This window comes from Mirounga angustirostris, unplaced genomic scaffold (genome assembly GCF_029215605.1).
Source record: "Mirounga angustirostris isolate CCGP_5_RB_7025 unplaced genomic scaffold, mMirAng1.0.hap1 SCAF_1, whole genome shotgun sequence".
Taxonomy (NCBI): Eukaryota; Metazoa; Chordata; class Mammalia; order Carnivora; family Phocidae; genus Mirounga; species Mirounga angustirostris.
In genome coordinates this window covers 210,959,489-210,985,273 of record NW_026991709.1, presented here as the reverse complement: position 1 = coordinate 210,985,273, position 25,785 = coordinate 210,959,489, and the positions used below count along the sequence as shown (strand labels likewise).

Below are 25,785 nucleotides of genomic sequence, written 5' to 3'. Positions count from 1 at the left end.
AAGTTCTGTTTGTCTCCCTTGCTAACATTAATAGCGCCAGGAAGTGGGCAGTACCCAAGGGTGTGTTGGATGGGCACAGCTGAGCTTCTAAAGATCTCACCACATTGTACAGATTAACTGTCCCCCTTTGATAGCGGGGATGGTGTTCTGAGACCTGGGCTTTAGGAGGAACTTGGGAGTCAGGTCCCTTGGGGAAGAGATAAGGGATGTTCGGTTGGAGAAATTTGAAGTTTGAGGAAATTCTGAGCTCAGTCTGCAGAAATTTTAACCAAGAGTTTTAGACCTAGTGACCAAAAACCCAACTGAAACTGCCTTCATAAAAATAATATTTACTAGCTCACATAACTGAAAAGCCTTAGGAGAAAAAAGCTTCAGGTCCGGCTGGATCCAGGGGCTATATCTCAGGAACACCTCCATCCCCTTTTCGGTTGTTTTCCTCCATTCTCAGTCATCCTTTTCCCTCATGGTGGCAGGCAAGGGTGCCCAGCTGCTCCACATTTAGATGCCCACATTTTTGTGTACAGTGGAAAATAGCGGCTCAAGCCCCGATCTATGCTTCACTGGGCATGATTTCTCTGTGTATGTGTGTTGTGTGGGTGTGGGGGGGAGAGTCACATATCTGTTCCTCAACCAATTGTTGTGGTTGGTAGAATATGATGCTCTGATTGGCCAGGCTGAGGTCATATATCTATCTATTTCTGGAGTTGGGGAGGAGTCGACCCCACCCAAAGGAGCTAGACTAGGAGGAGGAGGACCAGTGGCTCCCAGGGGACACTGCGGGGCTGCTAGCAGAAGAATGGGAATAGATGTCAGGAGGCAATCGGTGTTTATTCTGGCATCAAGTACGAAGTTGCTGCACAGCCTCTCACCTGTACCCGCTGCTGACGATTGGAGCCTCATCTTTCTCCGTCCTGGGGGCTGCTCTGTGCATCATAGGACGTTTGGCAGCATCCCTGACCTCCACCCACTCGATGCCAGTAGCACCGTCTACCCTGGAACTGTAACAAGAAAATGTCTGCACACATTGTCAAGTGTCCCATAGGAGGTAGAATCCCCTATCCCCACCCCCCGCCCCGAAACTCTGTTTTGGAGGGAGTGAGCTTCTGATCTTGGGGAGGGTCCAAAGAGACATGCATGGGCAGTTACTGTCTGGGGACAGTGAAGAAGAGATCGAGAGCTTCACTGAGTTAGAATAATCAGTTATTTTATTATCAACAGGAGCTGTGCTGAGTGCCGGGGCTATGGGAAAGAACACAGCAGATACATTCTCCGGTCTCCTGAGTTCATGGCCTTGTGGGGGAGAAGGGCAGTATACTTGTTTTCTGTGGCTGCACTAACAAAGGACCACAAGCTGGGGGGCTTAAAATGCCAGAAATATATTGTCTCACAGTTCCGGAGATTAGAGGTCTGAAATCAAGGTGTGAGAAGGGTTGAGCTCTTTCTGGAGGCTCTCAGGGAGAATCCATTCCTTGCCTCTTCCAGCTTCCAGTGGCTCCTGGCATTCCTTGGCTCCTGACTGTCACTCTGTCTTCACCAGGTTGTCTCCTCTGTGTCTGTCTGTCTGTGGGTCTCTGCTGTGTGTCTCATGTGAGGACACTTGTTGGTGAATTTAGGGCCCACCCCAGTAATCCAGGATGATCTTGTGATCTCGAGATCCTTAATTACATCTTGCAAAGTCCTTGTATTATTTTTCCCTCCAAATAATGTCACATTCACAGGTAGGTTCCAGGGATCTGAGGTAGTTATATCTTTTGGAGGGGCCACCACTCAACCCACTATAGACAGTAAAAAAGCAAATCAACAAAATATTACAATAAATGCTGCAGACAAAATAAGCCAGAGGTCAAGATGGAGGAGAGGAAAGGGGCATGCTTCTGGAGGTTGGTCAAGGAAAGCTGAAAGCTGAAGGATGAGGAGCTAGCTCTGGGAAGAATGGGGTGAGGAGGGTAAATGCCATGCAAAGGCCCTGTGGTGAGGACGGTGAATGGTGAAGGGAGAGTGATGGGATTAAGGTTGGGAGGAAGGCGCTTCACTAGTGTGGCTGTGGGTATGTGTGCACAACTAGATGCGATGGGAAGTCCTTGGAGGGTTTAAGCAAATCGGTGGGTTAAGGAGGTCCCTCTAGCTTCTCTGTGGGGACCGGATTGTTAGGGTGATTGAAATGGCAGTGAGGGGACCCGGGCGGAGGGGTTGATGGAGGTGTCCCACGGGGATGTGATGGTGGCCGGACTAGGAGTCAGGAACAGTGGATGGGCTCACGTTTCAGTGGTTGTGCTGGTCAGACTTCCTGACAGACTAGATGGGGGAGGGGTGGAAGTGAAGGAAAGGAGGTAAGATGATGTCTAAGTTTGTAGCTTAGGAACTTGCATGAATGGGGGCAATATTTGCTAAGAGGGGAAGGCTGGGGAGAGTCAAGTTTTGGGGGAGTTCTGATGGGGCTGAGTTACCCTGGAGATGGAAGGAAGCACAACATAGTGGTTAGTGCCATGGTTCTCAAGCGGGGGTGTGGGGAGCAACTCTGTCCCCCAGGGGACATTTGGAAATGCCTGGAGATATCTTTGGTTCTCACTACTGGAGGGAGTGGTGTGCTCCTGGCATCTAGTGGGTAGAGACCAGGGATGCTGCTTATATCCTAAATGTTCAGTAATCCCAGGACAGCCACTGAAATATCAATTGTGCTGAGGCTGATAAGCTCTGTTTGAGGGGCAAGGACTCTATTACATGGGGGTCTGGATTCTAGTCTTGACTGTGGGATCTTGGGTGAGTTACCGTACCTTGCCGTGACTCAGTCTCCCCACCTTTCAAATGGGGGTCAGGATAGTCCCTGACTTATAGGTCTATTACAAGAATTAAATGAGTGAATGGTTGTAAAGTTGTCACATGCTGCAAGCCATACCTTGTAGTGATTGGTAAGCAAACTCATAGGGGGAGATGAGATCATTTGGGGAGGGAGGAGAGAGAGAGAGAAGAAAAGGGGTCTGAGCCTCAGGGTGCAGCCGCATGGAGAGGTTGGGGAGAGAAGGAAGAAGAAGCCAAGGAGTCAGAAGAGAGCCAGTGACTTAGGAGGAAAGCTAGAGACCAAAAGAAGAAAGTGTATCGACAGTGAGGTGTTGGTACTTTGAAACAAACGGTTTTATCGAAGTGGATGGGAATAGTGTCAGAGAGTATAATAAATAACAACAATAGAAGCAAGTCCATTTATGGAGCACTTAATATGTGCAAGTGTTGTTCCAAGTATGTAACACAACTCATTTGATTTTCACAACAAATCCACGGAGTAGGTGCCATGATGTTCAGGTTATCTCTTCTGCGAATCAAACCACCCCAAACTTAAAGACGTAAGACAACTATTTTAGAATTCTCACAGATTCTGTGAGTCAGGAATTCAAGTGGAGTGTGGAGATGATGGTTTGTCAGCCCCACGATGAGAAGCCTTGAATGTCTGAGGGCTGGAATCAGCTGCAGGAGCCTTCCCCTGCACGCTGGGAGTCTGGGATGGGGTGACTGAGCTCAGGCTGGGGCTGTTGACTGGAGCAGTGGCCCGTGGCCTCTCCGTGTGGCTTGGGCTTCCTCACAACATGGTGACTGAGTTTTGAGGAGTGTGGAGAGATCAAGGGTTTCTCAAGGCGGAAGCTGCAAGTTTTCTTCTGACCAACTTAGAGACCACGTGGCGTCGCTTTGCTGTAAGTCGCTAAGACCAGCCTGGATTCAAGGGCAGGGGAATCAGACTGCACCTCCTTGATGGTGATGTGACGAGTCCCACTGCAGAAGAGCATGCTGGATGGGTGCTATGTTCGTGGCTATCTTTGGAAAGCACAACCTGTTCTTCATTATTATCCTAGTCTCACAGATGAGGAAATGGAAACATGGAAACTTTAAGTGAGTTGCCCAAGTGAGCAAGTAGTGATGCTGGGATTTGAACCCCCAAACCTGTGACCATAAGCACTATATGAATATCGCCTCTTTGAGGGAGACATATGAACCTTTTAAGTGGTTATGGAGATAGTCTTGGATTCAGATTTCTGGTTCTCTCAGCCAGGGTTTAGCCAGGAAAGCAGAAACCATCTTAGATCTTTCAGACAGAGAGGATTTAATTCAGGGGATGGCTAATGGGTGATGGGGGAGCTGAAAAGACAGATGGGGAATACTCAGGTAACCCGGAGAGTGGCCACTGGGCTGGAGAAACAGTAGAAGAGGTGGTGTGACCAGGGTCCAGAGGCCAGAACCATTCAGGGGAGCCAGGACCTTCTGCAAGCACTGCCATCAGGGAGCCAAGACCAGGAAGGAGACGTATTTGCTGCTGAAGAGGCAGAGCAAGAGAGGGAGAAATACCTTGGTTTCTCTTCCTCCCGCCCTTTGGTCTCCTGCCTGGGCATCCCATTGGCTGAGCCTACCTGAAAGCCAGGGTGCACAGGAGCCTCGGAAATGTAGTTCCCTTTGCTGTGATGCAGAGCAAAGGGCAGGCAGGGAATGGATCTGCGAGCAAGCTGACCAAGGTCCTCATAGTAACGGCCTCTTGGAGCTCCGTGTTATCTCAACGGGAGCTGCTGTTATTGCTATTTGCCTGAGAACAGGTGAAATGCAATGGTTTCATTTCCTGAGGCGGGTCCTCTTTAGTTCTAATGGCTCTGGTGGTTTTGGAGTTTAGTTTAATCTTAGATCAAATCCAGATCTCCTTTCTTAGGACTCTCCACCAGCACATAGCTCATCAGCCTTCCTCCAGACAACCCATCAGAGATCTGCCTGCAGTAATTATGTCCCTGGCTTCCTCCAGGTCACCTCTAGTCCTGGTAGAACACCACAGCAACTTCATGGCTCTTCAATGGCATGTTTCCAGAAATCCACCTTGGAGTGTCTGTCTTATGCCTGTCTGCCCTGGGGACTCAGAAAGATCCCCACATGGGTGTAACATTCAGCACCCCAAAAGATGTGGGCCTGTTCCCTTCAGTGTGATCTGTGCTGGAGTGTGGGACCAGGGGAATTAGGGAAAAGGCATTAACCATTTGTGCTTCCTTCTCAGGGACTCTGAGATATGGCCAAAGGGTGGAATGCTCGGGTGACAACCACCTGCCCCATTTTGATTACAGTTTTTTTTTTTTTTTTAATTATTTAGAGGGAGAGGTGGGGGAGGGGCAGAGGGAGAGAGAATCTTTTTTTTTTTTTTTAAAGATTTATTTATTTATTTATTTGAGAGAAAGACACAGAGAGAGCACAAGCAGGAGGAGAGGCAGAGGAAGAGGGAGAAGCAGATTCCCTGCTGAGCTGGGAGCCCAACGTAGGGCTCGATCCCAGGACCTGGAGATCACGACCCGAGCCAAAGGCAGATGCTTAACCATCTGAGCCACCCAGGCGCCCCATGGAGAAAGAGAATCTTAAGCAGTCTCCATGCCCAGCATGGAGCCCGACGCGGGGCTCAATCAACCCTGAGGTCATGACCTGAGCCGAAATCAAGAGTCAGATGCTTAGCCTACTGAGCCCCCCAGGCACCCCTGATTACACAGTTTTGATATCCAGTTTTGGTAAATCAGCACCTGATACTGCCCTTGGTTCACTCCCTCCCACTCCTACTTTCTCACGTTACTCCAGCCACACTGGCCTCCAACCTCTTTTTCCAATGCACCAGGCAGTGTCCTGCCTCAGGGCTTTTGCCCTGGCTGTTCCCTCTGCCTGGAATGCTTTTCCTCCAGGCACCCACCTGGATCATTCCATCCTTCAAGCCCTTACTCCAATGTCACATTCTGTGAGAAGCTCCCCAGACCTTATTTAAAGCTGCACCCCCTCCTAGCACTCCCCTCCCCTTATCCCACTTACTTTTCTCCCTTCATACTCACCACCTTATACCTACATACCCATGTAACACTTTGGTGGTGTGTCTCCTTCTACCAGACAGTCAGCCTCAAGCTAGCAGGGATGTGTATCTCTTTTGTTCACAGCTGTATCCCCATGGCTTGGATCAGTACGTGGGGCATAGTTGATGCTCAGTAAATATTTGTTGAATCAATGAAGGGATGGTTGCAAGATCAGAGTGCTCTGTCATGCCACTCCATCTGATCATACGCTATGCACCCTCTCGGTCTGCTTCTTTCACTCAGCACCATTCTTCCGCGATTTATCGTAGTGCTGTGTGTATCAGTCCTTCATACCTTATTCCTGAGTTGAATTCCAGCGCATGGACGCCCCACAGTGTGCTCACCCTTTCTCCTCTTGAGGGACACCTGGGTTGTCGCCATGTTTCGGCTGCCACAGATACGGCTGCTGTGAACACTCAGCTCCGTGTGAACACTTGCTTTCGTTTCTCTGTGTAAATGCCTGAAGGTAGAATAAGTTGTGTGGTAGATGCATGTCTAACCTTTTAAGAAACTGCCAAACCATTCTTCCAACTTGGTTGCACCATTGACATCCCAGCCAGCCGTGCATGAGGGTTGCCTGGAGCACTCCTCTTGCTTTGCCATCCCTTAGTACTTGGCTTTATCAGACACCTTTTCCATTTAACCAGATCCCTCCCGGGGCTCCCTATGCTGTTTCCCATGCTCACTCACCCACCACTGTTGTAACCAATCAATTATTAATGCCACTCTCTGCTCAGTGTCCATCTCCCCACTAGGCTATAAGCTCTGTGGAGACACGGTTCTGTCTGTCTTGGCCACCACCAAAGTCCCGGGGCTTGGCACACAGTAGGCTCTCAATACATGGTTGCTGAATGAATGTATGACCCTGCTTGGTGGACCAGGTGCTAGAGTGGAGATTCGGTTGGTATTTTCATTCCCAGAGCGAAGACGAGGAAGTGGAGGCACCAGATGGTGCAGTAACCCATCCAAGGTCCTTGAGCTTGCAGCAGCTGGGCTGGGAGAGGAACCATGTCTCTCTGACCCCCTCGACTGACACTGAGATGTTGAGTGTGTGTTCAGGTGAGAGAGGAGGAGACAGAATAGAGACAGGCTGGCATGGGGAAGGTTTTGAAGGCCAGGATGCGGAGTTGATGCTCTGTACCTCTGCTTCCAGGCTTTGAAGAGGGAGCACGGCACACCCACCCTCTCTGGTCTGCAAGATGAAGTCTTGCAGTCCCAAGATTAAGGGGCTTCAGGGCTGAACGCAGAGGCCCCCCTTCTTCTGTCTCCCTGAGCAAGCTCTGGTAACAGGCATTTCCTGTTTCCGGTGGCTCCCTGGGCTGGGGTGGGGTAGGGAGCTGATTGCAGCAGTTGTGCTCAGCTGTGGGTCCTCTCTGCTGCTCCCTGCCCCCAGTCACCAAATGGGGCCTCCTGTCCCTGCATACTGGTTCCCGAGAGGAGGGTGGCAAACGAAACCAAACTTTCTGGCTCTTTCTTTGCCTTGGGCAGAGGTTGTGCTGATGGAGGACCAGCAGGCAAAGGGGAAGTGTCTGGGTGCTGATTTGCATATGGGCAAGATGCCAGCCCAACTCTTTGATATTCTGGTGGAAGGGGGAGGGGGCTGAGGGGCTTACCTCACCAACACGGAGGAAATGTTCTCACACACCCCTCCTACCTTTGGTTAAAAGGTCCCCTCTCCTTTGCCACCTCTCCCACACTTTGGGCTACCAGAAAGTCCTTCTGGTGGTCTAACCTCAGTCATTCTTGCTGCCTGAGGGAGCCCTTTTCTTCAGCTGGCCCTACCCCAGCCTGGAGGCCCGATGAGTCATACCCCCTGTCCCCCCTTGAGATGTCACATGACTTGGGGGAAGAAGTCTCAAGACTCAGCTGATCTCCCTGAGGTCAGGAGGGAACTTCCTCCCTCAGGCCAGATGAGGCCAACTGTTCTGTTGCCCCTGGTGACTTGCAAGCCCTGTCTAGAATCAGCCTACAAGGCTGCAAAGGCTGCTGGGCAGGAGAGTGTTACATGTGGTTCCTGTCACGTGCCAAACCTCCTACGTGGCACCAGGAGGCAGACTGGTGTGGTTCTAAGAGGTAGGGTTGTACAGTGGTTAGGGGCATGGCCTCTAGGCTCAGAGAACTTGTATCTGGCTCTTCATTCCTTCCTGTGTGGCCTCAGGCAAGTGATATATCCTCACTGAGGCTCAGTTGTCTCACTTGTAAAATGTGGATTCATTTATTCACCAACTTTTACTGAGCACCTACTGGGTGCCAGGCATTGTACTAAGTGTCGAGGCCATGGCAGTGAGCAAGCAACACTGAGAATCCTCTCCTTGTGGAGTTGATGTGCTAGTGGGTAAGGGAGGACAGACAGATACTAACAAAATAAGTAAGAGAAATATACAGTGCCCCAGACAATAAGCTCTGTGGAAAAAAACACAAAGCAGAGGGGAGGATGGGGAGTGCTAGGTGTGGGGTGTGTGTGTGTGTGTAGTGCAGTTTTAAGTAGAGGGACTGGGAAGGTCTCATGGAGAGTGACATCTCATCAAAGGCCCGGAAGAGACAAGGGAAGGAGGCACCAGGTTAATTGGGGATGGACATTCTGAGCAGATGGGAACAGCCTGTGCAAAGGCCCTGGGGCACGGCCATGCCTGGCAGGTTGGAGGAACAGTGAGGAGGCCTGTGTGGCTGGAGCAGAGAGAGCTAGGAGGAGAATGGGGGCAGGGGAGGGGAGGGAGGGGATGGGGCAGGTCATGTGGGGTCTTGTGGTTTGCATCTGGGTAGGATGGAAGCCTTGGGAAGGTTTTGACAATATTTCTCTGGCTGCCATGTTGAAAATAAATGATATGGGTCCAGGGGCAGAAGCAAGCAGTCCAGTGAAGAGGCCACTGCAGTAATAATGCAGGTGAGGGATAATAGTGGCTTTGGCCTGGCAGGTAGAGAGGAGGGGCAGGCTTCTGGCTGTATTTGGAAGGTGGAACCAATAGGATTTGTTGATGGGTTGGAAGTGGATGAGAGAGAAACAGAGGAGTCAAGGTGACTCCAACGTTTTGGGTTTGAACAACTGGAAGGCAGATGTCGTTAGAACGTGCCTCCTGGATCTCGGTAGCAATGTTGTTGGGAGGATTGAACAAACCTGTGTATGCCAAACTCTTCATCTCAGGTTTGGAAGAGGCTATGCTCTCAATAAACGGTGCCTCCCCAGAAGGACTGGGGGCTCTCGAGGGGAGGGGCTGGCTCGCACAGGCAGTGCTGGTGCAGAGTGACTCTGTAGAGACAGCTTTGGGAAATAGGGCTGTAGCGAGAAAGGGAGGGTGAGCCATGGGACAGAAAGGAAGGAACACAAGACAGTACAGAAGCACACTCCTTGCTGTTTGTGGATGTGTGCATGTGTGGAGAGAATGAGGACATGGGCTGGAACGGTCCACATCTACTTGCAGAGACGGGCAACCAGTGAGGAGGGAAAGAAGAGAATGAGATCAGAGACAGTTCACAGGACTTGGAAATGTAACTATAATGGTTAATTAAAAAATATATTTACCCAAAGGAGCTGAGAACTCATGTCCACACAGAAACCTGCACATAGATATTTATGGCAGCTATATACATCATTGCCAGAACTTGGACGCAGCCAAGATGTCCCTCAGTAGGTGATGGATAAGGAAACTGTGGGACATACAGACAAGGGGAATTATGGAGACAGTGTTTGCCAGGGGCTGGGGGGAGGGAAAGATGAACAGGTGGAGCACAGAGGGACTTGAAGGCAATGAAACTACTCTGTATGTTACTGTAATGGTGGACACGTGTCATTATATATTTGTCCAAACCCACAGAATGTACATCAGGAGTGAACCTTGATGTCAACTATAGACTTTTCAATGTAGGTTCATTGGTTATAACAAATGTACCCTCTCTGGTGGGAAAGGCTGATAGTGGGGGAGGCTGTGCATGCTTGGGGGTAGGGAGATGTATGGGAAATCTCTCTACCTTGCATTCAATTATTCTGTGGACCTAAAACTGCTCTAAAACATAAAGTCTACTATAAAAGAAGAGAAAAAAAGAAAAGAAAGGAGGGCGGTAGGGAGGGCAGAGTAGAGCCTCCAGACAGGACTGATGGGGATACCATGCACACCAAAAGGGGATGACCTGGTGTATTTTCACCTCCCTCCAGCCTTGGCCAGCATGTTCGTCTCTGCTCCACATGGTCTCTCACCCTCCAGAGTTTAGCCTGAGCTCTTTAATTTGGCAGCAGTGCTCCCAGAAAGCAAGAGCAGATGTTGCAAAGCCTCTGGATGCCTAAGCTTGAATTCACACAATGTTACTGCCACTGCATTCTGTTGGTCAAGGCAAGTCACAGACCAGCCCAGACACAAAGACGGGGAAGCAGACTCTGCTTCTACTTGGTATTTGCCTGACTTTAAAAAGTTTGCGTAGGGCGCCTGGGTGGCTCAGTTGGTTAAGCAACTGCCTTCGGCTCGGGTCATGATCCTGGAGTCCCTGGATCGAGTCCCGCATCGGGCTCCCTGCTCTGCAGGGAGTCTGCTTCTCCCTCCGACCCTCCCCCCTCTCATGTGCTCTCTCTCATTCTCTCTCTCTCAAATAAATAAATAAAATCTTTAAAAAAAAAAGTTTGCGTATCTGGTGGGTGGGAAATAGTATCTTGTGGTTTTAATTAGCATCACTTTGATGACTACCAAGGTTGAGTGCCTCCTCATGGGCTTGGGGGCATTTGTGACTCTTCTTCAGGGAAACCTGTGTTCGTATCTTGCCAATTTTCTGATTGAATTCTTGTCTTTTTCTTACTGAATCATTAGGAATTCTTTATAAATTTGAATACAAGTGTGTAGCAAATATCCATTTTCACTCTGTGGCTTGTCTTGTTACTCTCTTCCTGATACTTTTTGATGAACAGACCTTTTAGTTTGATCAAATCCTGTTTATCATTTGGACTTTTGTTGTTCCAGAATCACTCACAATTCTGAGGTCATCCAGATGTCTCCTCAATTGTCTTCTCAAAGTCTTGCCTTTAGCATTTAAGTCTTTAATACCATCTGGAATTTGTTTCAAGTAGGATATGAGGGAGGCAGGAATTTGATGTATCATTTGTTTTTTTGCCCTTATGGATAACCAGTTGAACCACCCACAATTATGAAATAATATTTGTTTTTACCGTACATATGTAACACCTGCTCAGTCATAAAAGACATTTTCATTCATGTATGATTTATTTCTGGGTCCTCTATTATGGTTTATTTGTCTTTATCCCTATATTTCTTATCTATTGCTAAGTAACAAATTATCCCCCAAATATTCCTTTATTGAGCACTTATTATGCTTATGAGTTATTTGGATCAGGAATGATGAAATGGCTCAGCTGGGGTTTCTTGTGAGGTTGCAATCAGATGTCAGCCAGGGCTGCAGTCATCCAAAGGCTCAACCGTGGCTGGAGGATCTGCTTCCTTGATGATTCAGCCACATGGAACCCAGTTCCTCTCCACTTGGACCTCTCCATAGGGCTGACTGAGTGGTCTCACAACATGGTGGCTGGTCAGTGATCCAAGAGGCCCAAAGTGGAAGCAGGAATGCCTTTTATCACCAAGCCTTGAAAAGTCACGTATCGTTACTTCTACCATACTCTATCAGTCAGCCACACAGGGCTAATCTTGGTTCAGTGAGAGAGGTAATTACAATTAGGGCAAAAGTACTGGGATCTGTGGGCCACTGGGGGCCATCTTGGAGGCTAACTGCTATAATTACATTGTCTTAATTACTGTAGATGTATGATAAGTCTTGATGAGAGTATTCCCAGTTAACTTTTCCTCTACAGACTTGTCTCGGCTATTTGTGACTCTGTGCTTTCCCATATAAATTTTAGGATTCCTGTGCCAAGTTCAGTGAAAAACCATATTGAGATTTTAATTGAAATTGTGTTGGACCTGGGGCTCCTGGGTGGCTCAGTTGTTAAGCACCTGCCTTCGGCTCAGGTCATGATCCCAGGGTCCTGGGATTGAGTCCCGCATCGGGCTCCCTGCTCTGCGGGGAGCCTGCTTCTCCCTCTCCCACTCCCCCTGCTTGTGTTCCCTCTCTCGCTGTGTCTCTCTCTGTCAAATAAATAAATAAAATCTTAAAAAAAAAAAAAGAAATCGTGTTGGACCTATAGTTCAATTTTGGAGAGGGCTGAAATTTTTAAAATATTGAGTCTTTCTAGATAAGAATTAGTATATATTTCACTCTCTTTGTTTAGATCTTCTTTCATATTTTTCAATAAAATTTTGTAATTTTTCATGAAAGATTTTTCACTTCTTTTTGTTAGATTTATATGTATCACTAGCTTTTTTGTATGTTTGTTTTACATTTTTTAGGCTATGATAAATGGTATCCTTTTAAAATAGAAGTCCGATTTTTATGCAGTGAAATGCTCAGTTCTTCAGTTACTGCTCAATGAGTTCTAGCAGATGTATACATTTGTGCAACCCACATCCTTGTCAAGACACAGAACATTTCCATCACTTGTGGCCTTTCTGAGTCAATCTCCACCACCCTCCCCACCCCAGAAGCAACCACTGATCTGATTTCTATCACCGTAGATTAGTTTTGCTTATTCTAGGATTTCATAAGTGTTACTTTTTTAAGAAAATAGCGTTTTCTGATTGATTGTTGCTAATGCACCAACACACAGTAAACTTTGTATATTGATTGTGTATTCACTCACGTTGTAAAGTTACTGTATTGATTCTGGTTATTTATCTGTATATTCTTTTGGGCTCTTTGTGTTGACAGTGGTATCTTCTGCATTTGCCCAATTTCTTCCTCCCTTCTTCCCTCCCTTCCGTCCCTCCCTCCCCTCCCCTCTCCTCCCTTCCCCTCCCCCTCACTCCCTTCCTTTCTTTCTTTCCTTCCTTCCTTCCTTCCTTCCTTCCTTCCTTCCTTCCTTCCTTCCTTCCTTGTTTTGTCTTGCAGTGCAGGCTAAGATCTTCAATGCAGTGTTGACTCGAAATGGTAATGGGGACACCCTACCTTAGTTCTGATTTCAAATGCCAGGGAATCTTTTCAACATTTCCCCATTAAATATAATATTCTGCTTTTTATTTAACGTGAAGGTTTAAGATTTTTTTGAAGATGCTCTCTTTATCAGGTTACAGAAATTCCTTTCCACTCTTCCTTTCCACTCTTCCTTTGCCACTCTTTTTCTTTCTTTCTTTCTTTCTTTCTCTTTCTTTTTTAAGATTTTATTTATTTATTTGAGGGAGGGAGGGAGGGAGAGAGAGAGAGAGCGCACAAGGTGGAGGGGAGCGGCAGAAGGAGAGGGAGAAGCAGGCTCTCCACTGAGCAAGGAGCCCGATGCAGTTCTCAGTCCCAGGACCCTGGGATCATGACCTGAGCCAAAGGCAGATGCTTAACTGACTGAGCCACCCAGGTGCCCCTCTTTCTCTCTTTCTTTATCACAAATGGGTGTTGAATTGCTACTCTTACTAATCTCTTTTCAACAGAGAAAGAACAAGCCTTGGGCAGGCAATAGAATCCAGCTGGACTTTACTAACGCTGTTTACATCATATTTATTTTACACTGCCTTCTTTTTATAGCAAATGATCCTAGTTTCCTTTTGATAGAAGGATGTAAAGTTCTCTTCTTAAATACATTTATTTAAGTTAAGGTTTATTTATTTACCTTATTTTATTTTTTTAAAGATTTTATTTATTTATTTGACAGAATTAGAGAGAGAGGGAGAGGAAGAGAGAGAGCACAAGCAGGGGGAGTGGCAGAAGGAGAGGAGAGAGAGAATGGGAGCCCAATGGGGCTCGAGCCCAGGACCCCGGGAAGCTGGAGGCAGAAACGTAACTGACTGAACCACCCAGGTATCCCTAAGTTAAAGTTTATTTAAAGTTCATGTTCCATAGATAGTGGGATAGGTATACTGCGGATGCAGCAATAACTGAGAAGAAGATACAGTCTGAAGATGGAAGTGTGAGATCCACGGGTACAATGAACACTGTACTGACTTGATTCACATATGTTACTGCAGCATAGTGCTTGCAGTCATACTGACTGGGTTTGCACCCTGGCTGGCTGTCCTTGCCTCAGTTTCCTTATCTGTGAAATGATGATATAATAGTACTTGCAGAATTCCATTACACACACAGACACACACACACATGCACAGAGGTGGGGTGGGGAGCGAATATGAGTGGGGGGGAGGGATATGGAGGGAGAAAGAGAGAGAGAAAGTCAAACTCATAGAAACAGAGAGTAGAAGGGGCTGAGGTGAGGGATGAGGAAAATGGGGAGATGTTGGTCAAAGGGTACAAAATTGCAGTTAGGTAGGATGAATCCATCTAGGGATCTAATGCGCAGGCATGATGTCCTTAAGAATACTGTATTGAGGGGGGGCGCCTGGGTGGCTCAGTTGGTTAAGCAACTGCCTTCGGCTCGGGTCATGATCCTGGAGTCCCTGGATCGAGTCCCGCATCGGGCTCCCTGCTCAGCAGGGAGTCTGCTTCTCTCTCTGACCCTAACCCCTCTCATGTACTCTCTCTCATTCTCGCTCTCTCAAATAAATAAATAAATCTTTAAAAAAAAAAAAAGAATACTGTATTGAGGGGGCGCCTGGGTGGCTCAGTCGTTAAGCGTCTGCCTTCGGCTCAGGTCATGATCCCAGGGTCCTGGGATCAAGCCCCGCATTGGGCTCTCTGCTCAGCGGCAAGCCTGCTTCTCCCTCTCTCGCTGTGTCTCTCTCTGTCAAATAAATAAATAAAATCTTAAAAAAAAAAAAAAAAAGAATACTGTATTGAGGAGCGCCTGGGCAGCTCAGTCGGTTAAGCATCTGACTCTTGATTTTGGCTCAGGTCATGATCTCAGGGTCGTGAAATCCAGCCCTGCATCGGGCTCAGTGCTGAGTGTGGAGTCTGCTTAAGATTCTCTCTTGCCCTCTCCCTCTACCCACCCCACCCCACTCCCACTCCCACACCCATGTGCACACACACTCTCTCTCTCTCAAAAAAAAAAAATAATACTATATTGAATCTGGAAATATGCTAAGAGAGTAGATTTCAGATGTGCTCATCACACACAAAAACAATGACTATGTGAGGAGATGCTATGTTAATTAGCTGGACTGTAGTAATCATTTCACTATGAATATTCATATCAAATAATCACATAGCATGCCTTAAATATACACAATGTTATATATACATTAAAAATATATAGAGAGAGTGCTGGGATTTGGGCACATGGCAGGTGCTCATGCAAGGCCATGACATAGAACTGGGGTCAAGAAAGGTTGGTTAGAATTCTGTAGGATCTAGGGACCTTAGAGAGAGCTGAGCCCATTGGGACATTTGGATGAACTGATATCAGGCAAATGCAAGGATGTGAGGTCTTGTTTATAGCAGAACCAAATACGCCAAACCCAGAGTGACATCCTGTATGTCTAACTGCTACATCAGTTAGTATCTTGTGGTTACAAGTCACTACAAACCAACCCAAACTGATTTAAAGAAGAAAGGAATGTGTTGGCTCGTGAAATCGAAAAGTTAAACATGTCTCCTATAAATGGAACTCTACAATATGTAACCTTTTGTGCCTGGCTTCTTTCACTGAGCATCATGTTTTTGAGGGTTATCCACTCTGTGGCATGTATCAATACTTCACTCCTTTCTATGGCCTAATACTATTCCATTTTATAGATGTACATTATTTTGTTTATTTATCGGTTATAGACATAAGTAAATTCACAGAGACAGGAAACAGACAGTGGCTGCCAGGGAGAAGGAAGAGACTGGGAATGGCAGGTGACTACTTAATGGGGGCAGGATTTCCTTTTGGGCTGAGAAAAAAGTTTTGGAACTAGATGAGGTGCTCATTGCATGACATTGTGAGTGGGCTGTCACCGAAATGTACGCTTAAATGGTTCATGGTTAGATTTTTTTTATTGTTGTAAGAGATACACAATATTTATCATTACATATACATACACAAAATGACATAAATATATATTTGATAAATATAAATACAAATTTATATAAATATTTGAATATCATATAAATAAAATAGAATATTTACCATTTTAACCATTTATAAGTATACAATTCAGTGGCATTAAATCCATTCACAATGTTGTGTACCCATTACTACTGTATCCAAAACTGTTCCTCATCCCCAACAGAAATTCTGTCCCCATGAAGCACAGACTCCCCACCCCCACCTCCAACCCCTGGCTCCCACCATCTACTTTCTGTCTCTGTGAATTTGCCTACTCTAGGGACCTCATATAAGTGGAATCCTATAATAATTGTCCGTCTGTGTCTGGCTTATTTCACTGAGCATAACGTTTTCAAGGTTCATTCATGCTGTAGCATAAATCAAAATTTCATTCCTTTTTCTGGCTAAGTAATATTCCATCATATGTATATAATGCATTTCATTATCAGTTAATGGTTAACTTTATGTTATATGAATTTTACCTCAGTAAGCAAGAATTCAAGGGTAGAGTTAGCTTCAGGTACAGCTTGATCTTTATCAGAAGAGGGTGTGGCTTACTGAGAGGGAGCTGGTGCCTTCTTTTTTCCCTTCTGGGCCAGTCCCCAAGTCAGACTGCCCAGGGCTCAGCTTCTCCCCTGTTCTGTTACGTTTCCTCCACCCCCATTTCTGTCTCTCTTCACAGTTCCTGTGCCTTAAGAACATCCGTACCTTTTTGTCTACCTGCTGTGAGAAGTTTGGCCTCAAGCGGAGTGAACTCTTTGAGGCCTTTGACCTTTTCGATGTGCAGGATTTTGGGAAGGTAAGCTGGTGCTGAACTTCCCATGAGCTGGGCACATAGAGCTGGAAGATTGGATTTCAGTCCATTTCCATGAACATTTCCATCAAGAAAGCTAAGTGTTGTTGGGGGAAGAACAGGTAAGCCAGACCAGGCAGTACACCAGGTGCAAAGAGCATGGGATATGGCAGCTGGGTTCCAGTCCCTGCTTTGCTACTTGCTGTGTGACCTCAGATTTGTGACCATGCCTCTCTGAGCCCTAGGTCCCTCCTTTCTAACACAGGAATAATACCATCCTATACTTTCTGAGTGGTTATAAGGATTGCATAGAAGAAGGCGATCGAGTGGTGGGTGCTTAGTTAAGGGAACCCTGACCTACTCACATAGAGGAGTGGGAAGGTGGAGAAAATCCTGAATTAGGCTCTTAGGGGCGTGGAATCTAACCATAATATCTAGCCTCAGATATTGGAGTCTGAGGCTATGTTCTGGTGTGTGGGTGGGCAAGGGGCTTGCTGAGCATCCATGGCCTTTGTCACAGGTAATCTACACCCTGTCTGCTCTGTCCTGGACCCCTATTGCCCAGAATAAGGGGATCATGTGAGTAACCATTTGATCTGACATCCTTGGGTTGATCTGGCCCCAATGCTCCCCCTCCTGGAAGTGCCCCTCCCACCTAGCCCCCAGGCCTCTGGCTCATACCATCATGGCTCCTCCAGGCCCTTCCCCACTGAGGAGGAGAGTGTGGGTGATGAAGACATCTACAGCGGCCTATCTGACCAGATCGAGTGAGTGTGTGGGACCCCCACCCTGCCCTGGGGATCTGGGGGGACATGGCCCTGCCCTAGGGAGTCTGAGAGGACATGGCCCTGCTCTAGGGGGTCTGAGGGGACATGGCCCTGCCCTAGGGGGTTTGAGGGGGACATAGTCCTGCCCTAGGGGATCTGAGGGACATAGCCCTGCCCTAGGGAGTCTGAGGGGGACATAAACCTGCCCTAGGGGGTCTGAGGGGGCATAGCTCTGCCCTAGGGAGTCTGAGGGGGACATAACCCTGCCCTAGGGGGTCTGAGGGACATAGCTCTGCCCTAGGGAGTCTGAGGGGGACATAGCCCTGCCCTAGGGAGTCTGAGAGGACTTGGCCCTGCCCTGTGGTGGGGGGGGGGAGGAGTCTGAGAGGACATGGCTCCGCCCTGTGGATCTGAGGGAACATGAGTTTGAGTTGGGAGGGACCCGAGGGGTTCCTGGCCTGCGGGATCCAGTGGCCCTGGCTGACTCCACACTCCGCAGCGACACGGTGGAGGAGGATGAGGACCTGTACGACTGTGTGGAGAATGAGGAGGCGGAGGGTGATGAGATCTATGAAGACCTCATGCGCTCGGAGCCCATGGCCATGCAGGTGCGTGGGGCGGAGTGTGGTGACTGCGCGGGCGTATGGGCTGGTGGGGCCCCGGGCTCCCCAACACCGACCTGTCCTCCCCATTCTCAGCCCAAGATGACAGAGTATGACAAGCGGTGCTGTTGCTTGCGGGAGATCCAGCAGACGGAGGAGAAGTATACGGACACGCTAGGCTCCATCCAACAGGTGCGGTGCTCCGACCCAACCTCTGGCGGGTGCATCCGCATGCGCATGCGCGGGAGCTGGGCGGGCAGGTGCGCATCCACCCGTGTGGTGGCCTCTGGGCCACGCCTGAGAAGCCCCCTGTGTCCCAAGCGGGCCTGGGGCTCCTCTCTGTCCTCATTGCTTTGTGTTTCTTCATCTCTCTTCGTCTCTGCTTTTCTCTTTCATCCTGTCTCCTGTGTTGATCTGTCTCTCTTTCCCTCCGGGTCTCTCCTTAATTCTTCCTCTGTTTGTCTTTCTTTCTCTATGTTTGTCCCTTTATCCCTGTCTGTATCTGTTCCTGAATCCTCGTCCTGTCCGCCTGTCTTGATTATGTCTCTCCAACCTTCTATTCCCTTCCTTTTGGCCACTGCTTTTTCAACTGCTTTATTGAGATGAATCCAATATACCATACGGCTCACCCATTTAATGGATACAGTTCAGTGGCTTTTGGTTTATTCACAAGGTTGTGCAACCATCGCCACTGTTAATTTTAGGACATTTTCATCATCCGCCCCAAAGAAAATCCATACCCTTCAGCCATCACCCCATAAGCCCCCATCCTTCCCCAGTCCCTGGCAACTGTTAATCTACTTCCTGTCTCCGTGGATGAGCCTGTTCTGGGCGTGTCACACACGTGGACTCACACCCCGTGTGGCCTTCTGCGTCTGGTTCCCTCCCTGAGCGTCGTGGGCAGCGCATGTCGACGCCTTGCTCGTATTCAGGGCTGATATTCCCGTGTGAGTGGACTACATCTTGTTATCCATGCATCCACTGATGGCCATTTGACTGATGGACATTTGGGGTGTTCCCACTTTCTGACTATTATGAATAACTGCTGCGAACAGCCAGGTACAGGTGTCTGTGTGGACATTCTCCCTCTCTCTTTCTCTCCCAGTCGCTCTTTCTGTTTGTCTCTTTCTGACTCTGCCTCCTTGTCCCCATCTCTCTGGGACGGGGCTGGAGGGAGAGGTCTCCCCCTCCCTCACTCTTCTCTCCCCTCCCACAGCACTTCATGAAACCCCTGCAACGGTTCCTCAAACCTCAAGACATTGAGATCATCTTCATCAACATCGAGGTGAGCTGGCCAATCCCCAGTCCTCCTGGCCTCTGTCCAGTGGGGACAACCTACTGGCCCCACCTGTCTCTGGAGTGCGGGGGTTGGGATTTGAGCAACATAGGGCAGGAGGTGACCCATCTCCTGCTTGGCGTCCTGAGCCCTGGCCCTCACCCCTTCCTCCGAGTAGGACCTGCTTCGTGTGCACACTCACTTCCTAAAGGAGATGAAGGAAGCCCTGGCTGCCCCAGGTGCACCCACTCTCTACCAGGTCTTCATCAAATACAAGGAGAGGTGAGACCCAGCTGGCCAGCTCAGACCCCTGGAAGTCACCCTGTCCTGCTCAGGCAGGGCATTTGGGAGAAATTGCCCTCAGAGACTACTGGACAGGCAGGGCTCTTCCTTCTTTGCTCATGGGCAAGGGACTACCCATCTCTGGTTCAGTCACCAGCTCTGCCTCTTTTGAGCTGTGTGGTATTGGGAAACCACTTAACCTCTCTGTGCTTCTGCTGCCACATCTATTAAAATCAGTGTGGCATAGGAACGTACCTCCTAGGGTGTGGCGAGGATTAAATAAATGATGCCTAAAGTGCTTAGCAAAGGGCCTGGCATGCAGCAGGTGCTCTGTAAGTGTTGGTTAAATGAATGAACATTGGAGAGACGCTAGGCCAAGTGCCAAGAGCTTCTTATGCATTATCTCATTCAATGCTACAATAGCTCCATGTGGGAGGTGCCACTGTTATGCCCATTTTACAGATGGGGAGACCGAGGCTCAGCATCACCCATCTGGGAAGAGGTGGGGCCCAGATTGACACCAGATCTGCCTGACCGTGGTGCCGGCCACCATTACCCGGCCACCTGTCCTTCCCTCAGGTTCCTTGTCTATGGCCGCTACTGCAGCCAGGTGGAGTCGGCCAGCAAGCACCTGGACCGTGTGGCCGCAGCCCGGGAGGATGTGCAAATGAAGCTGGAGGTGGGGGCCCAGGCCACATCTGGGGGACTCTCTTGCTCCTTCCCAAGGCCCCAGGGGCAGCGGGGAGGGGACTGAGCTCATGGTGCCACTTTCTGCAGCAGCCCGGCCAGTGACCTGCCCGCCGAGGGTTTGGGGAGGGAGGTACTGACCAGCCGAGTGGGAGAAATGGAGCAGGAGGAGGCGGGCAGGAGCACTGAGCCCTGACCCCAGCTGAACCCCAGCTCTGGACTCAGCCCTGACACCAAGCTGAGGTCCTGACCCCGAACTGAACTCTGACTCCAAACTGATCCCCAGGCCAGCGTGGGCTGAGCCCCAGCCTTGGCTGCTCAAGTCCAGGCTGAGCTTCAACTTTACACCGAGCCCCATCCTGGGCTGAGCCCCACCCTGGCCCAGTGTGTCTAGTGGAAGCACAGACAGGGCAGAGATGATGAGGAGTCACCTGTATGTGTTGTATATCTGGCCTCGTTGGTATCCACTGTGGAGACCCTGCAGACCTGTCCCTCTCTCCCTCGCCAGCCCCACTCAGCTGGTGCCATCCTGGGCTTCTGCCCCAGGCAGTATTTGCCAGCCTTCCAGGAAATTCTTCATTATTTCCTTAGGGGAGATATGATGTTTCATGTTCTAGAAAAGTCCACACCTGTCTGCACCTCATCTTGCTCATCTCTTTCTCTGACACCCCCCCCCAGGAATGTTCTCAGCGGGCAAACAATGGGAGGTTCACCTTGCGGGACCTGCTGATGGTGCCCATGCAGCGGGTGCTCAAGTACCATCTCCTTCTCCAGGTGCGCGAGTGGGGGCCCCTAGGCAAGGGCTTGGCTTCTGTACCTCTCTGTGTCATAGGAGGGGGTGCGGCTGGCTTCCAGAGGCTGGGCTCTAGGACCCTCTGGGAGGAAGGGGGAAGCTGGCAGGCCAGGCTTGTCTGGAGGGCCCCCAAGAAGAGAGGGCAGGCCCAGGTGATGTCTGTCTCTGTGGGTCATGCAGGAGCTGGTCAAACACACGCAGGATGCGGTGGAGAAGGAGAGCCTGCGGCTGGCCTTGGATGCCATGAGGGTGAGTGGTCCCACACAGGTACACATGCATTCAAGGTAGCGCAGCCCAGGCACACGGTCACCCCCATGGGCAACCCCTCCTCTCATCAAGAGTGACATGACCATGTGACCAGTGGGTGATTCCCAGCATCCCCCTTGGGGACAGGACATGCTGGGGACACCCTTTCTACCCCTCCTACCAGCCCCTGGTGGGGGCTGACTCCCTATCCCCTGCCAGGTAGGGGACTGGGTGGGGTGGGCGGTCCAGGCTCACCACATGTCCCACCCCCAGGACCTGGCACAATGTGTGAACGAGGTCAAACGGGACAACGAGACACTGCGGCAGATCACCAACTTCCAACTGTCCATTGAGAACCTGGTGAGGGGGTGGGACAGGGAGAGCCAGGGGTGTGGCCATGTGGGGAGGGTGTTTGGTGTTCCTCCTTGGTGGCCCCTTGCCAGACCCCCTTCCTGCTTCATAGGATCAGTCTCTGGCCCACTATGGCCGGCCCAAGATCGATGGGGAGCTCAAGATCACCTCAGTGGAGCGGCGCTCCAAGATGGACAGGTGGGCGGAGCCAACAGATAGAGGGTAGAGCCTGGGCAGGGGTGGGGACAGATTTCTAGTTATACCAGGGGGTGGAGCCTAGGTGGACAGGCGGGGCAGAATAGGCGTAGATGTGTGGGTGGAGCCAAGACCAACAGGTGCTGGGACCAGCACGGATCTTACTGGGTGAGGTCAGGATGGACAGACAGGCGGGCACTGCCAAGTTGGTCACAGAGGAGGAGAAGGGCAGGAATCCTAAATGGACAGCAGGGTGGAGCCAGGAAGGTGGAGGAGATCAGGCAGGGAGCTGGTGGGAGCCAGACAGAGGTACCTGACCCAGCTGCTCTCAGGTACGCCTTCCTGCTCGACAAAGCTCTGCTCATCTGTAAGCGCCGAGGAGACTCCTATGACCTCAAGGACTTTGTGAACCTGCACAGCTTCCAGGTTCGAGATGACTCCTCTGGAGATCGAGAAAACAAGAAGGTGGGCTCTGAGGCCAGAGCTGGGGTCCCCAGTGCTGGGAAGCCCCAGTGCAGCTTAAGGCTCTCCCCTTGACCTTTCAAATGCCAGTGTGTGTGTGTATGTGACCTGAGTGTGTATATGCATGTGAGTGTGCGATTTTAGATTTATGGATGTGTATTTGGTTCTCCTGGGTAGACCCTTACAAAGGTACCCACCCATGCCTAGTTCTTCTGGGGGCAGAGAGGCTGTTTTGGCCTAACCCTGTTCCCCCCCCAGGGGTAGGGGTAAAGAGGGTGTGTGGTCCCACCCTCTGCAGAGCAGGTGCCTTCATTCTAAACCCCGCTTCCCTGCAGTGGACTCACATGTTTCTCCTGATTGAGGACCAAGGTGCCCAAGGCTATGAGCTGTTCTTCAAGACACGAGAACTAAAGAAGAAGTGGATGGAGCAGTTCGAGATGGCCATGTGAGACACCCCCCCCACATCCTGTCCTCAGAGGACTCTGCATACAGGCACGGGCTGAGAGGCAATTCTGTGCTCCATTCTGTAGGGCCATTCTGAACCTCAGTTTCCTCATCTGGGAAATGGGAGGGATAGGCTTTTGATGTTGTCTGCATCGTCAGAATGCCAAGGTTCTGTGTGAGCTTCAGCCACCAGCCTGGACCCCTCTTCTTCCTCCTCCTTCTTTTTCTTTCTCTTCTTGAGGTGAAGTTCATGTAACAGAAATTTAGCTATTTTAAAGTGCATGGTTCAGTGGCATTTAGTACATCACAGTGTTGTGCCACCATCACCCTGTCTAGTTCCAGAGCATTTTCATCCTCTCAAAAGGAAACCCTGCAGCCATGAAGCAGTCACTCCCATTCCCCCTGCTCCCAGCCCCTGGCAACCACCAGTTTGCTTTCTATCTCCATTCATGTTCATAGCAGCACTATTCACAATAGCCAAAAGGTGGCAACGACCCAAATGCCCATCAGTGGACGGATGGAGAGGCACAGTATGGTTTATGCAACGTATCCAATATGGCTCTGATGCATGCAAGTGGCAGCATGTATCTGTCCTTCATACCCTTGTGTGGCTGAATACTATTCCATTGCATGGGATTCTCTCCCCTCTCCAGCTCCAACATCTACCCTGAGAACGCTACTGCCAACGGGCATGACTTCCAGATGTTCTCCTTTGAGGAGACCACATCCTGCAAGGCTTGCCAGATGCTGCTGAGGTGGGCGTACGGGAGGGTGGGCCTGGGGCTTGGGCTTGGGCAGCTCTACTCCTTAGAGGGGCTCCCCCAGCCATCTGTCCCCTGAGTTGGGAGGTGGGAGGCTCTCCTTTGAGCTTCAGCTCCCCCATCTCTTTCCTGCCCTAAAGAGAACCCAAGGGGACCCTTGGCAAAGTGATCAGCTGTGTCTGTTCAACATCACTGACTTTCCTTTATCTGGTCTTGCTGTCCCAGAGGCACCTTCTATCAGGGCTACCGTTGTCATCGGTGCCGGGCACCTGCACACAAGGAGTGTCTGGGACGGGTCCCTCTGTGTGGCCGACCTGGGCAAGGTACCAGTGGGACAGAGGGTGGGAGGTGGCCCTGGTTCTGCATGGGGGATTTCCCATCCTCACTATTTCCTTTTCCATCCCATAGATCTTTCAGGAACTATGAAGAAGGTAAGACCCCAATGCTCCTTTTTCTGCATGGAAAATCATGGGGGATAAGGATGGTTGGTCATGGCCCTTTGCTGGGTGCTCACATAGGGGCTGAGGAGGACCCAGGCTGGGCCCAGGTAGCCACGCTTGCTTTCTTGGTCTCTCCCTCTAGGATAAGCCACATCGCCGGGCTCAGGACAAAAAGAGGAAAGAGCTGGGTGAGTCCGAGGGGGGTGGGGCAGGAGGAAATCCAGTCTTTGCTTCAGATCTCAACAATTATATTATTGACAACATAGTGTCCTGTTTATAAAGCTGTGATCCATTTGTTCTACTCCTAGAAGCCTGAAAGGAATTTAAAAATAACCAACTCAAATTCTTTACTTGCTTTGCTCAAACCCTAGGAAGAGAATGTAGCACTCCTTGCTAAGGTACTCTCTCTCTTACCATCCACTTTTCTTGTCCACTGACCCTTTTTTCTTGCTCTCTCACAGGCTCCTTCTCTAGCCTTAGTCAACTAGGCACACCTCTGACTGTTCTCCTCTCCTCTCCTCTTGATTCCGTGCCGCAGAATCTTACTATGATATGTGGTTTCAGCAAAATGCCCTCCAACTGGAGGATGGGGAAGCAGAGGACACGGATTCTTTTTAGCCCAGTGGCAGGGGAGAGAGGCTGGACTCATTCCTATGTTAATGTATTTTGTGGAATCACAACCGTGCTGGGTGATTTGTGTTTACATCTAGTGGATACATCATCTGGGGCAAAGGATGACTAAAACACCTGTGCTTCTTGTCCTCTGGAAGCTCTCAGATCGGTGGTGGGGGACAGACTTTCATGGTGGGTGAAGTAGAGGGTTTTCTGGAGCATAAAACTGAGGGACCTGACAAATCTGAGCCTTCAGGGAAGGCTTCTCAGAGGAGGAGGCATTTAGGTGGATGTTCGATGGATGAGGAGGAGTTAAGCAGATGAGGAGGAGGGTTGTTCTAGGCAGAGGGAACAGCATGTGCAAAGGCTAGGAGGCAGGGAGGTCCAGGCTTCATTGAACATGTGAGAACAGTTTGGTGTGGCTGGTGGAAGTAAACCCTTTGCTCATAGTCATACAGAGTCAGTGTAAAGACCCAGATTTCATACCTACCTATCCCTAGCTATCTGTATTCACATATAGATGTCACCATATAAAGATCTACAGATGTCTATAATCTAGATCGATAGGTGGATAGATATATCAGGTTTATTTGAAATGGTAAAAAATTAGAAACAACTTAAATGATCTCAATAGGAGGAATGTATATATCATTATATGTATATGTATTGTATAATCAGTTTTATACAAAAAATATATATCAGCTTTATTTGTTTTTGGTTTTTTTTTTTTTTTAAAGATCCTATGTATTTGTCAGAGAGGGAGAGAGAGAGAGAGAGAGAGAGAGCACACAAGCAGGGGGAATGGCAGGCAGACGGAGAAGCGGGGTCCCCGCTGAGCCAGGAGCCCGATGTGGGACTTGATCCCAGGACCTTGGGATCATGACCTGAGCTGAAGGCAGACGCTTAACCGACTGAACCACCCAGGCATCCCTTTATTTGTTTTGTTTTGTGTTTTTTTTAAAAAGATTTTATTTATTTATTTAAGAGAGAGAGACACACAGAGCACAAGCAGGGGGAGCATCAGAGGGAGAGGGAGAAGCAGGCTCATGTTGAGCAGGGGCCTGATGTGGGGCTTGATCTCAGGACCCCGGGATCATGACCTGAGCCAAAGGCAGACCCTTAACCGACTGAGCCACCCAGGTGCCCCAGCTTTATTTGTTAAAAACTAGAAGTGACCCAAATGTCCTCAATAGGGGGAAATACATATAAGTGTATGTATATCTATTATATATATGTTCATATTTATGCATATCATATATATGTG

General features: G+C 49.3%; 1 protein-coding gene across 3 annotated transcripts in view; it reads left to right on the top strand.

Annotated features, from left to right (window-relative positions):
• The window catches only part of VAV1 (vav guanine nucleotide exchange factor 1), a 52,370-nt gene that overhangs the window by 9,223 nt on the left and 17,362 nt on the right, over positions 1–25,785 (top strand). For all 3 annotated transcript variants that reach the window (XM_064572271.1, XM_064572269.1, XM_064572262.1), the window contains exons 2-19: positions 16,493–16,609; positions 17,124–17,182; positions 17,302–17,370; positions 17,870–17,978; positions 18,069–18,164; positions 19,189–19,257; positions 19,427–19,530; positions 20,110–20,209; positions 20,896–20,991; positions 21,191–21,259; positions 21,530–21,616; positions 21,720–21,805; positions 22,135–22,267; positions 22,600–22,709; positions 23,362–23,463; positions 23,695–23,792; positions 23,878–23,900; positions 24,052–24,097. In XM_064572271.1, the coding sequence (XP_064428341.1) occupies positions 16,493–16,609; positions 17,124–17,182; positions 17,302–17,370; positions 17,870–17,978; positions 18,069–18,164; positions 19,189–19,257; positions 19,427–19,530; positions 20,110–20,209; positions 20,896–20,991; positions 21,191–21,259; positions 21,530–21,616; positions 21,720–21,805; positions 22,135–22,267; positions 22,600–22,709; positions 23,362–23,463; positions 23,695–23,792; positions 23,878–23,900; positions 24,052–24,097 (1,573 nt within the window). The remainder of the gene's footprint in view (positions 1–16,492; positions 16,610–17,123; positions 17,183–17,301; positions 17,371–17,869; positions 17,979–18,068; positions 18,165–19,188; positions 19,258–19,426; positions 19,531–20,109; positions 20,210–20,895; positions 20,992–21,190; positions 21,260–21,529; positions 21,617–21,719; positions 21,806–22,134; positions 22,268–22,599; positions 22,710–23,361; positions 23,464–23,694; positions 23,793–23,877; positions 23,901–24,051; positions 24,098–25,785) is intronic.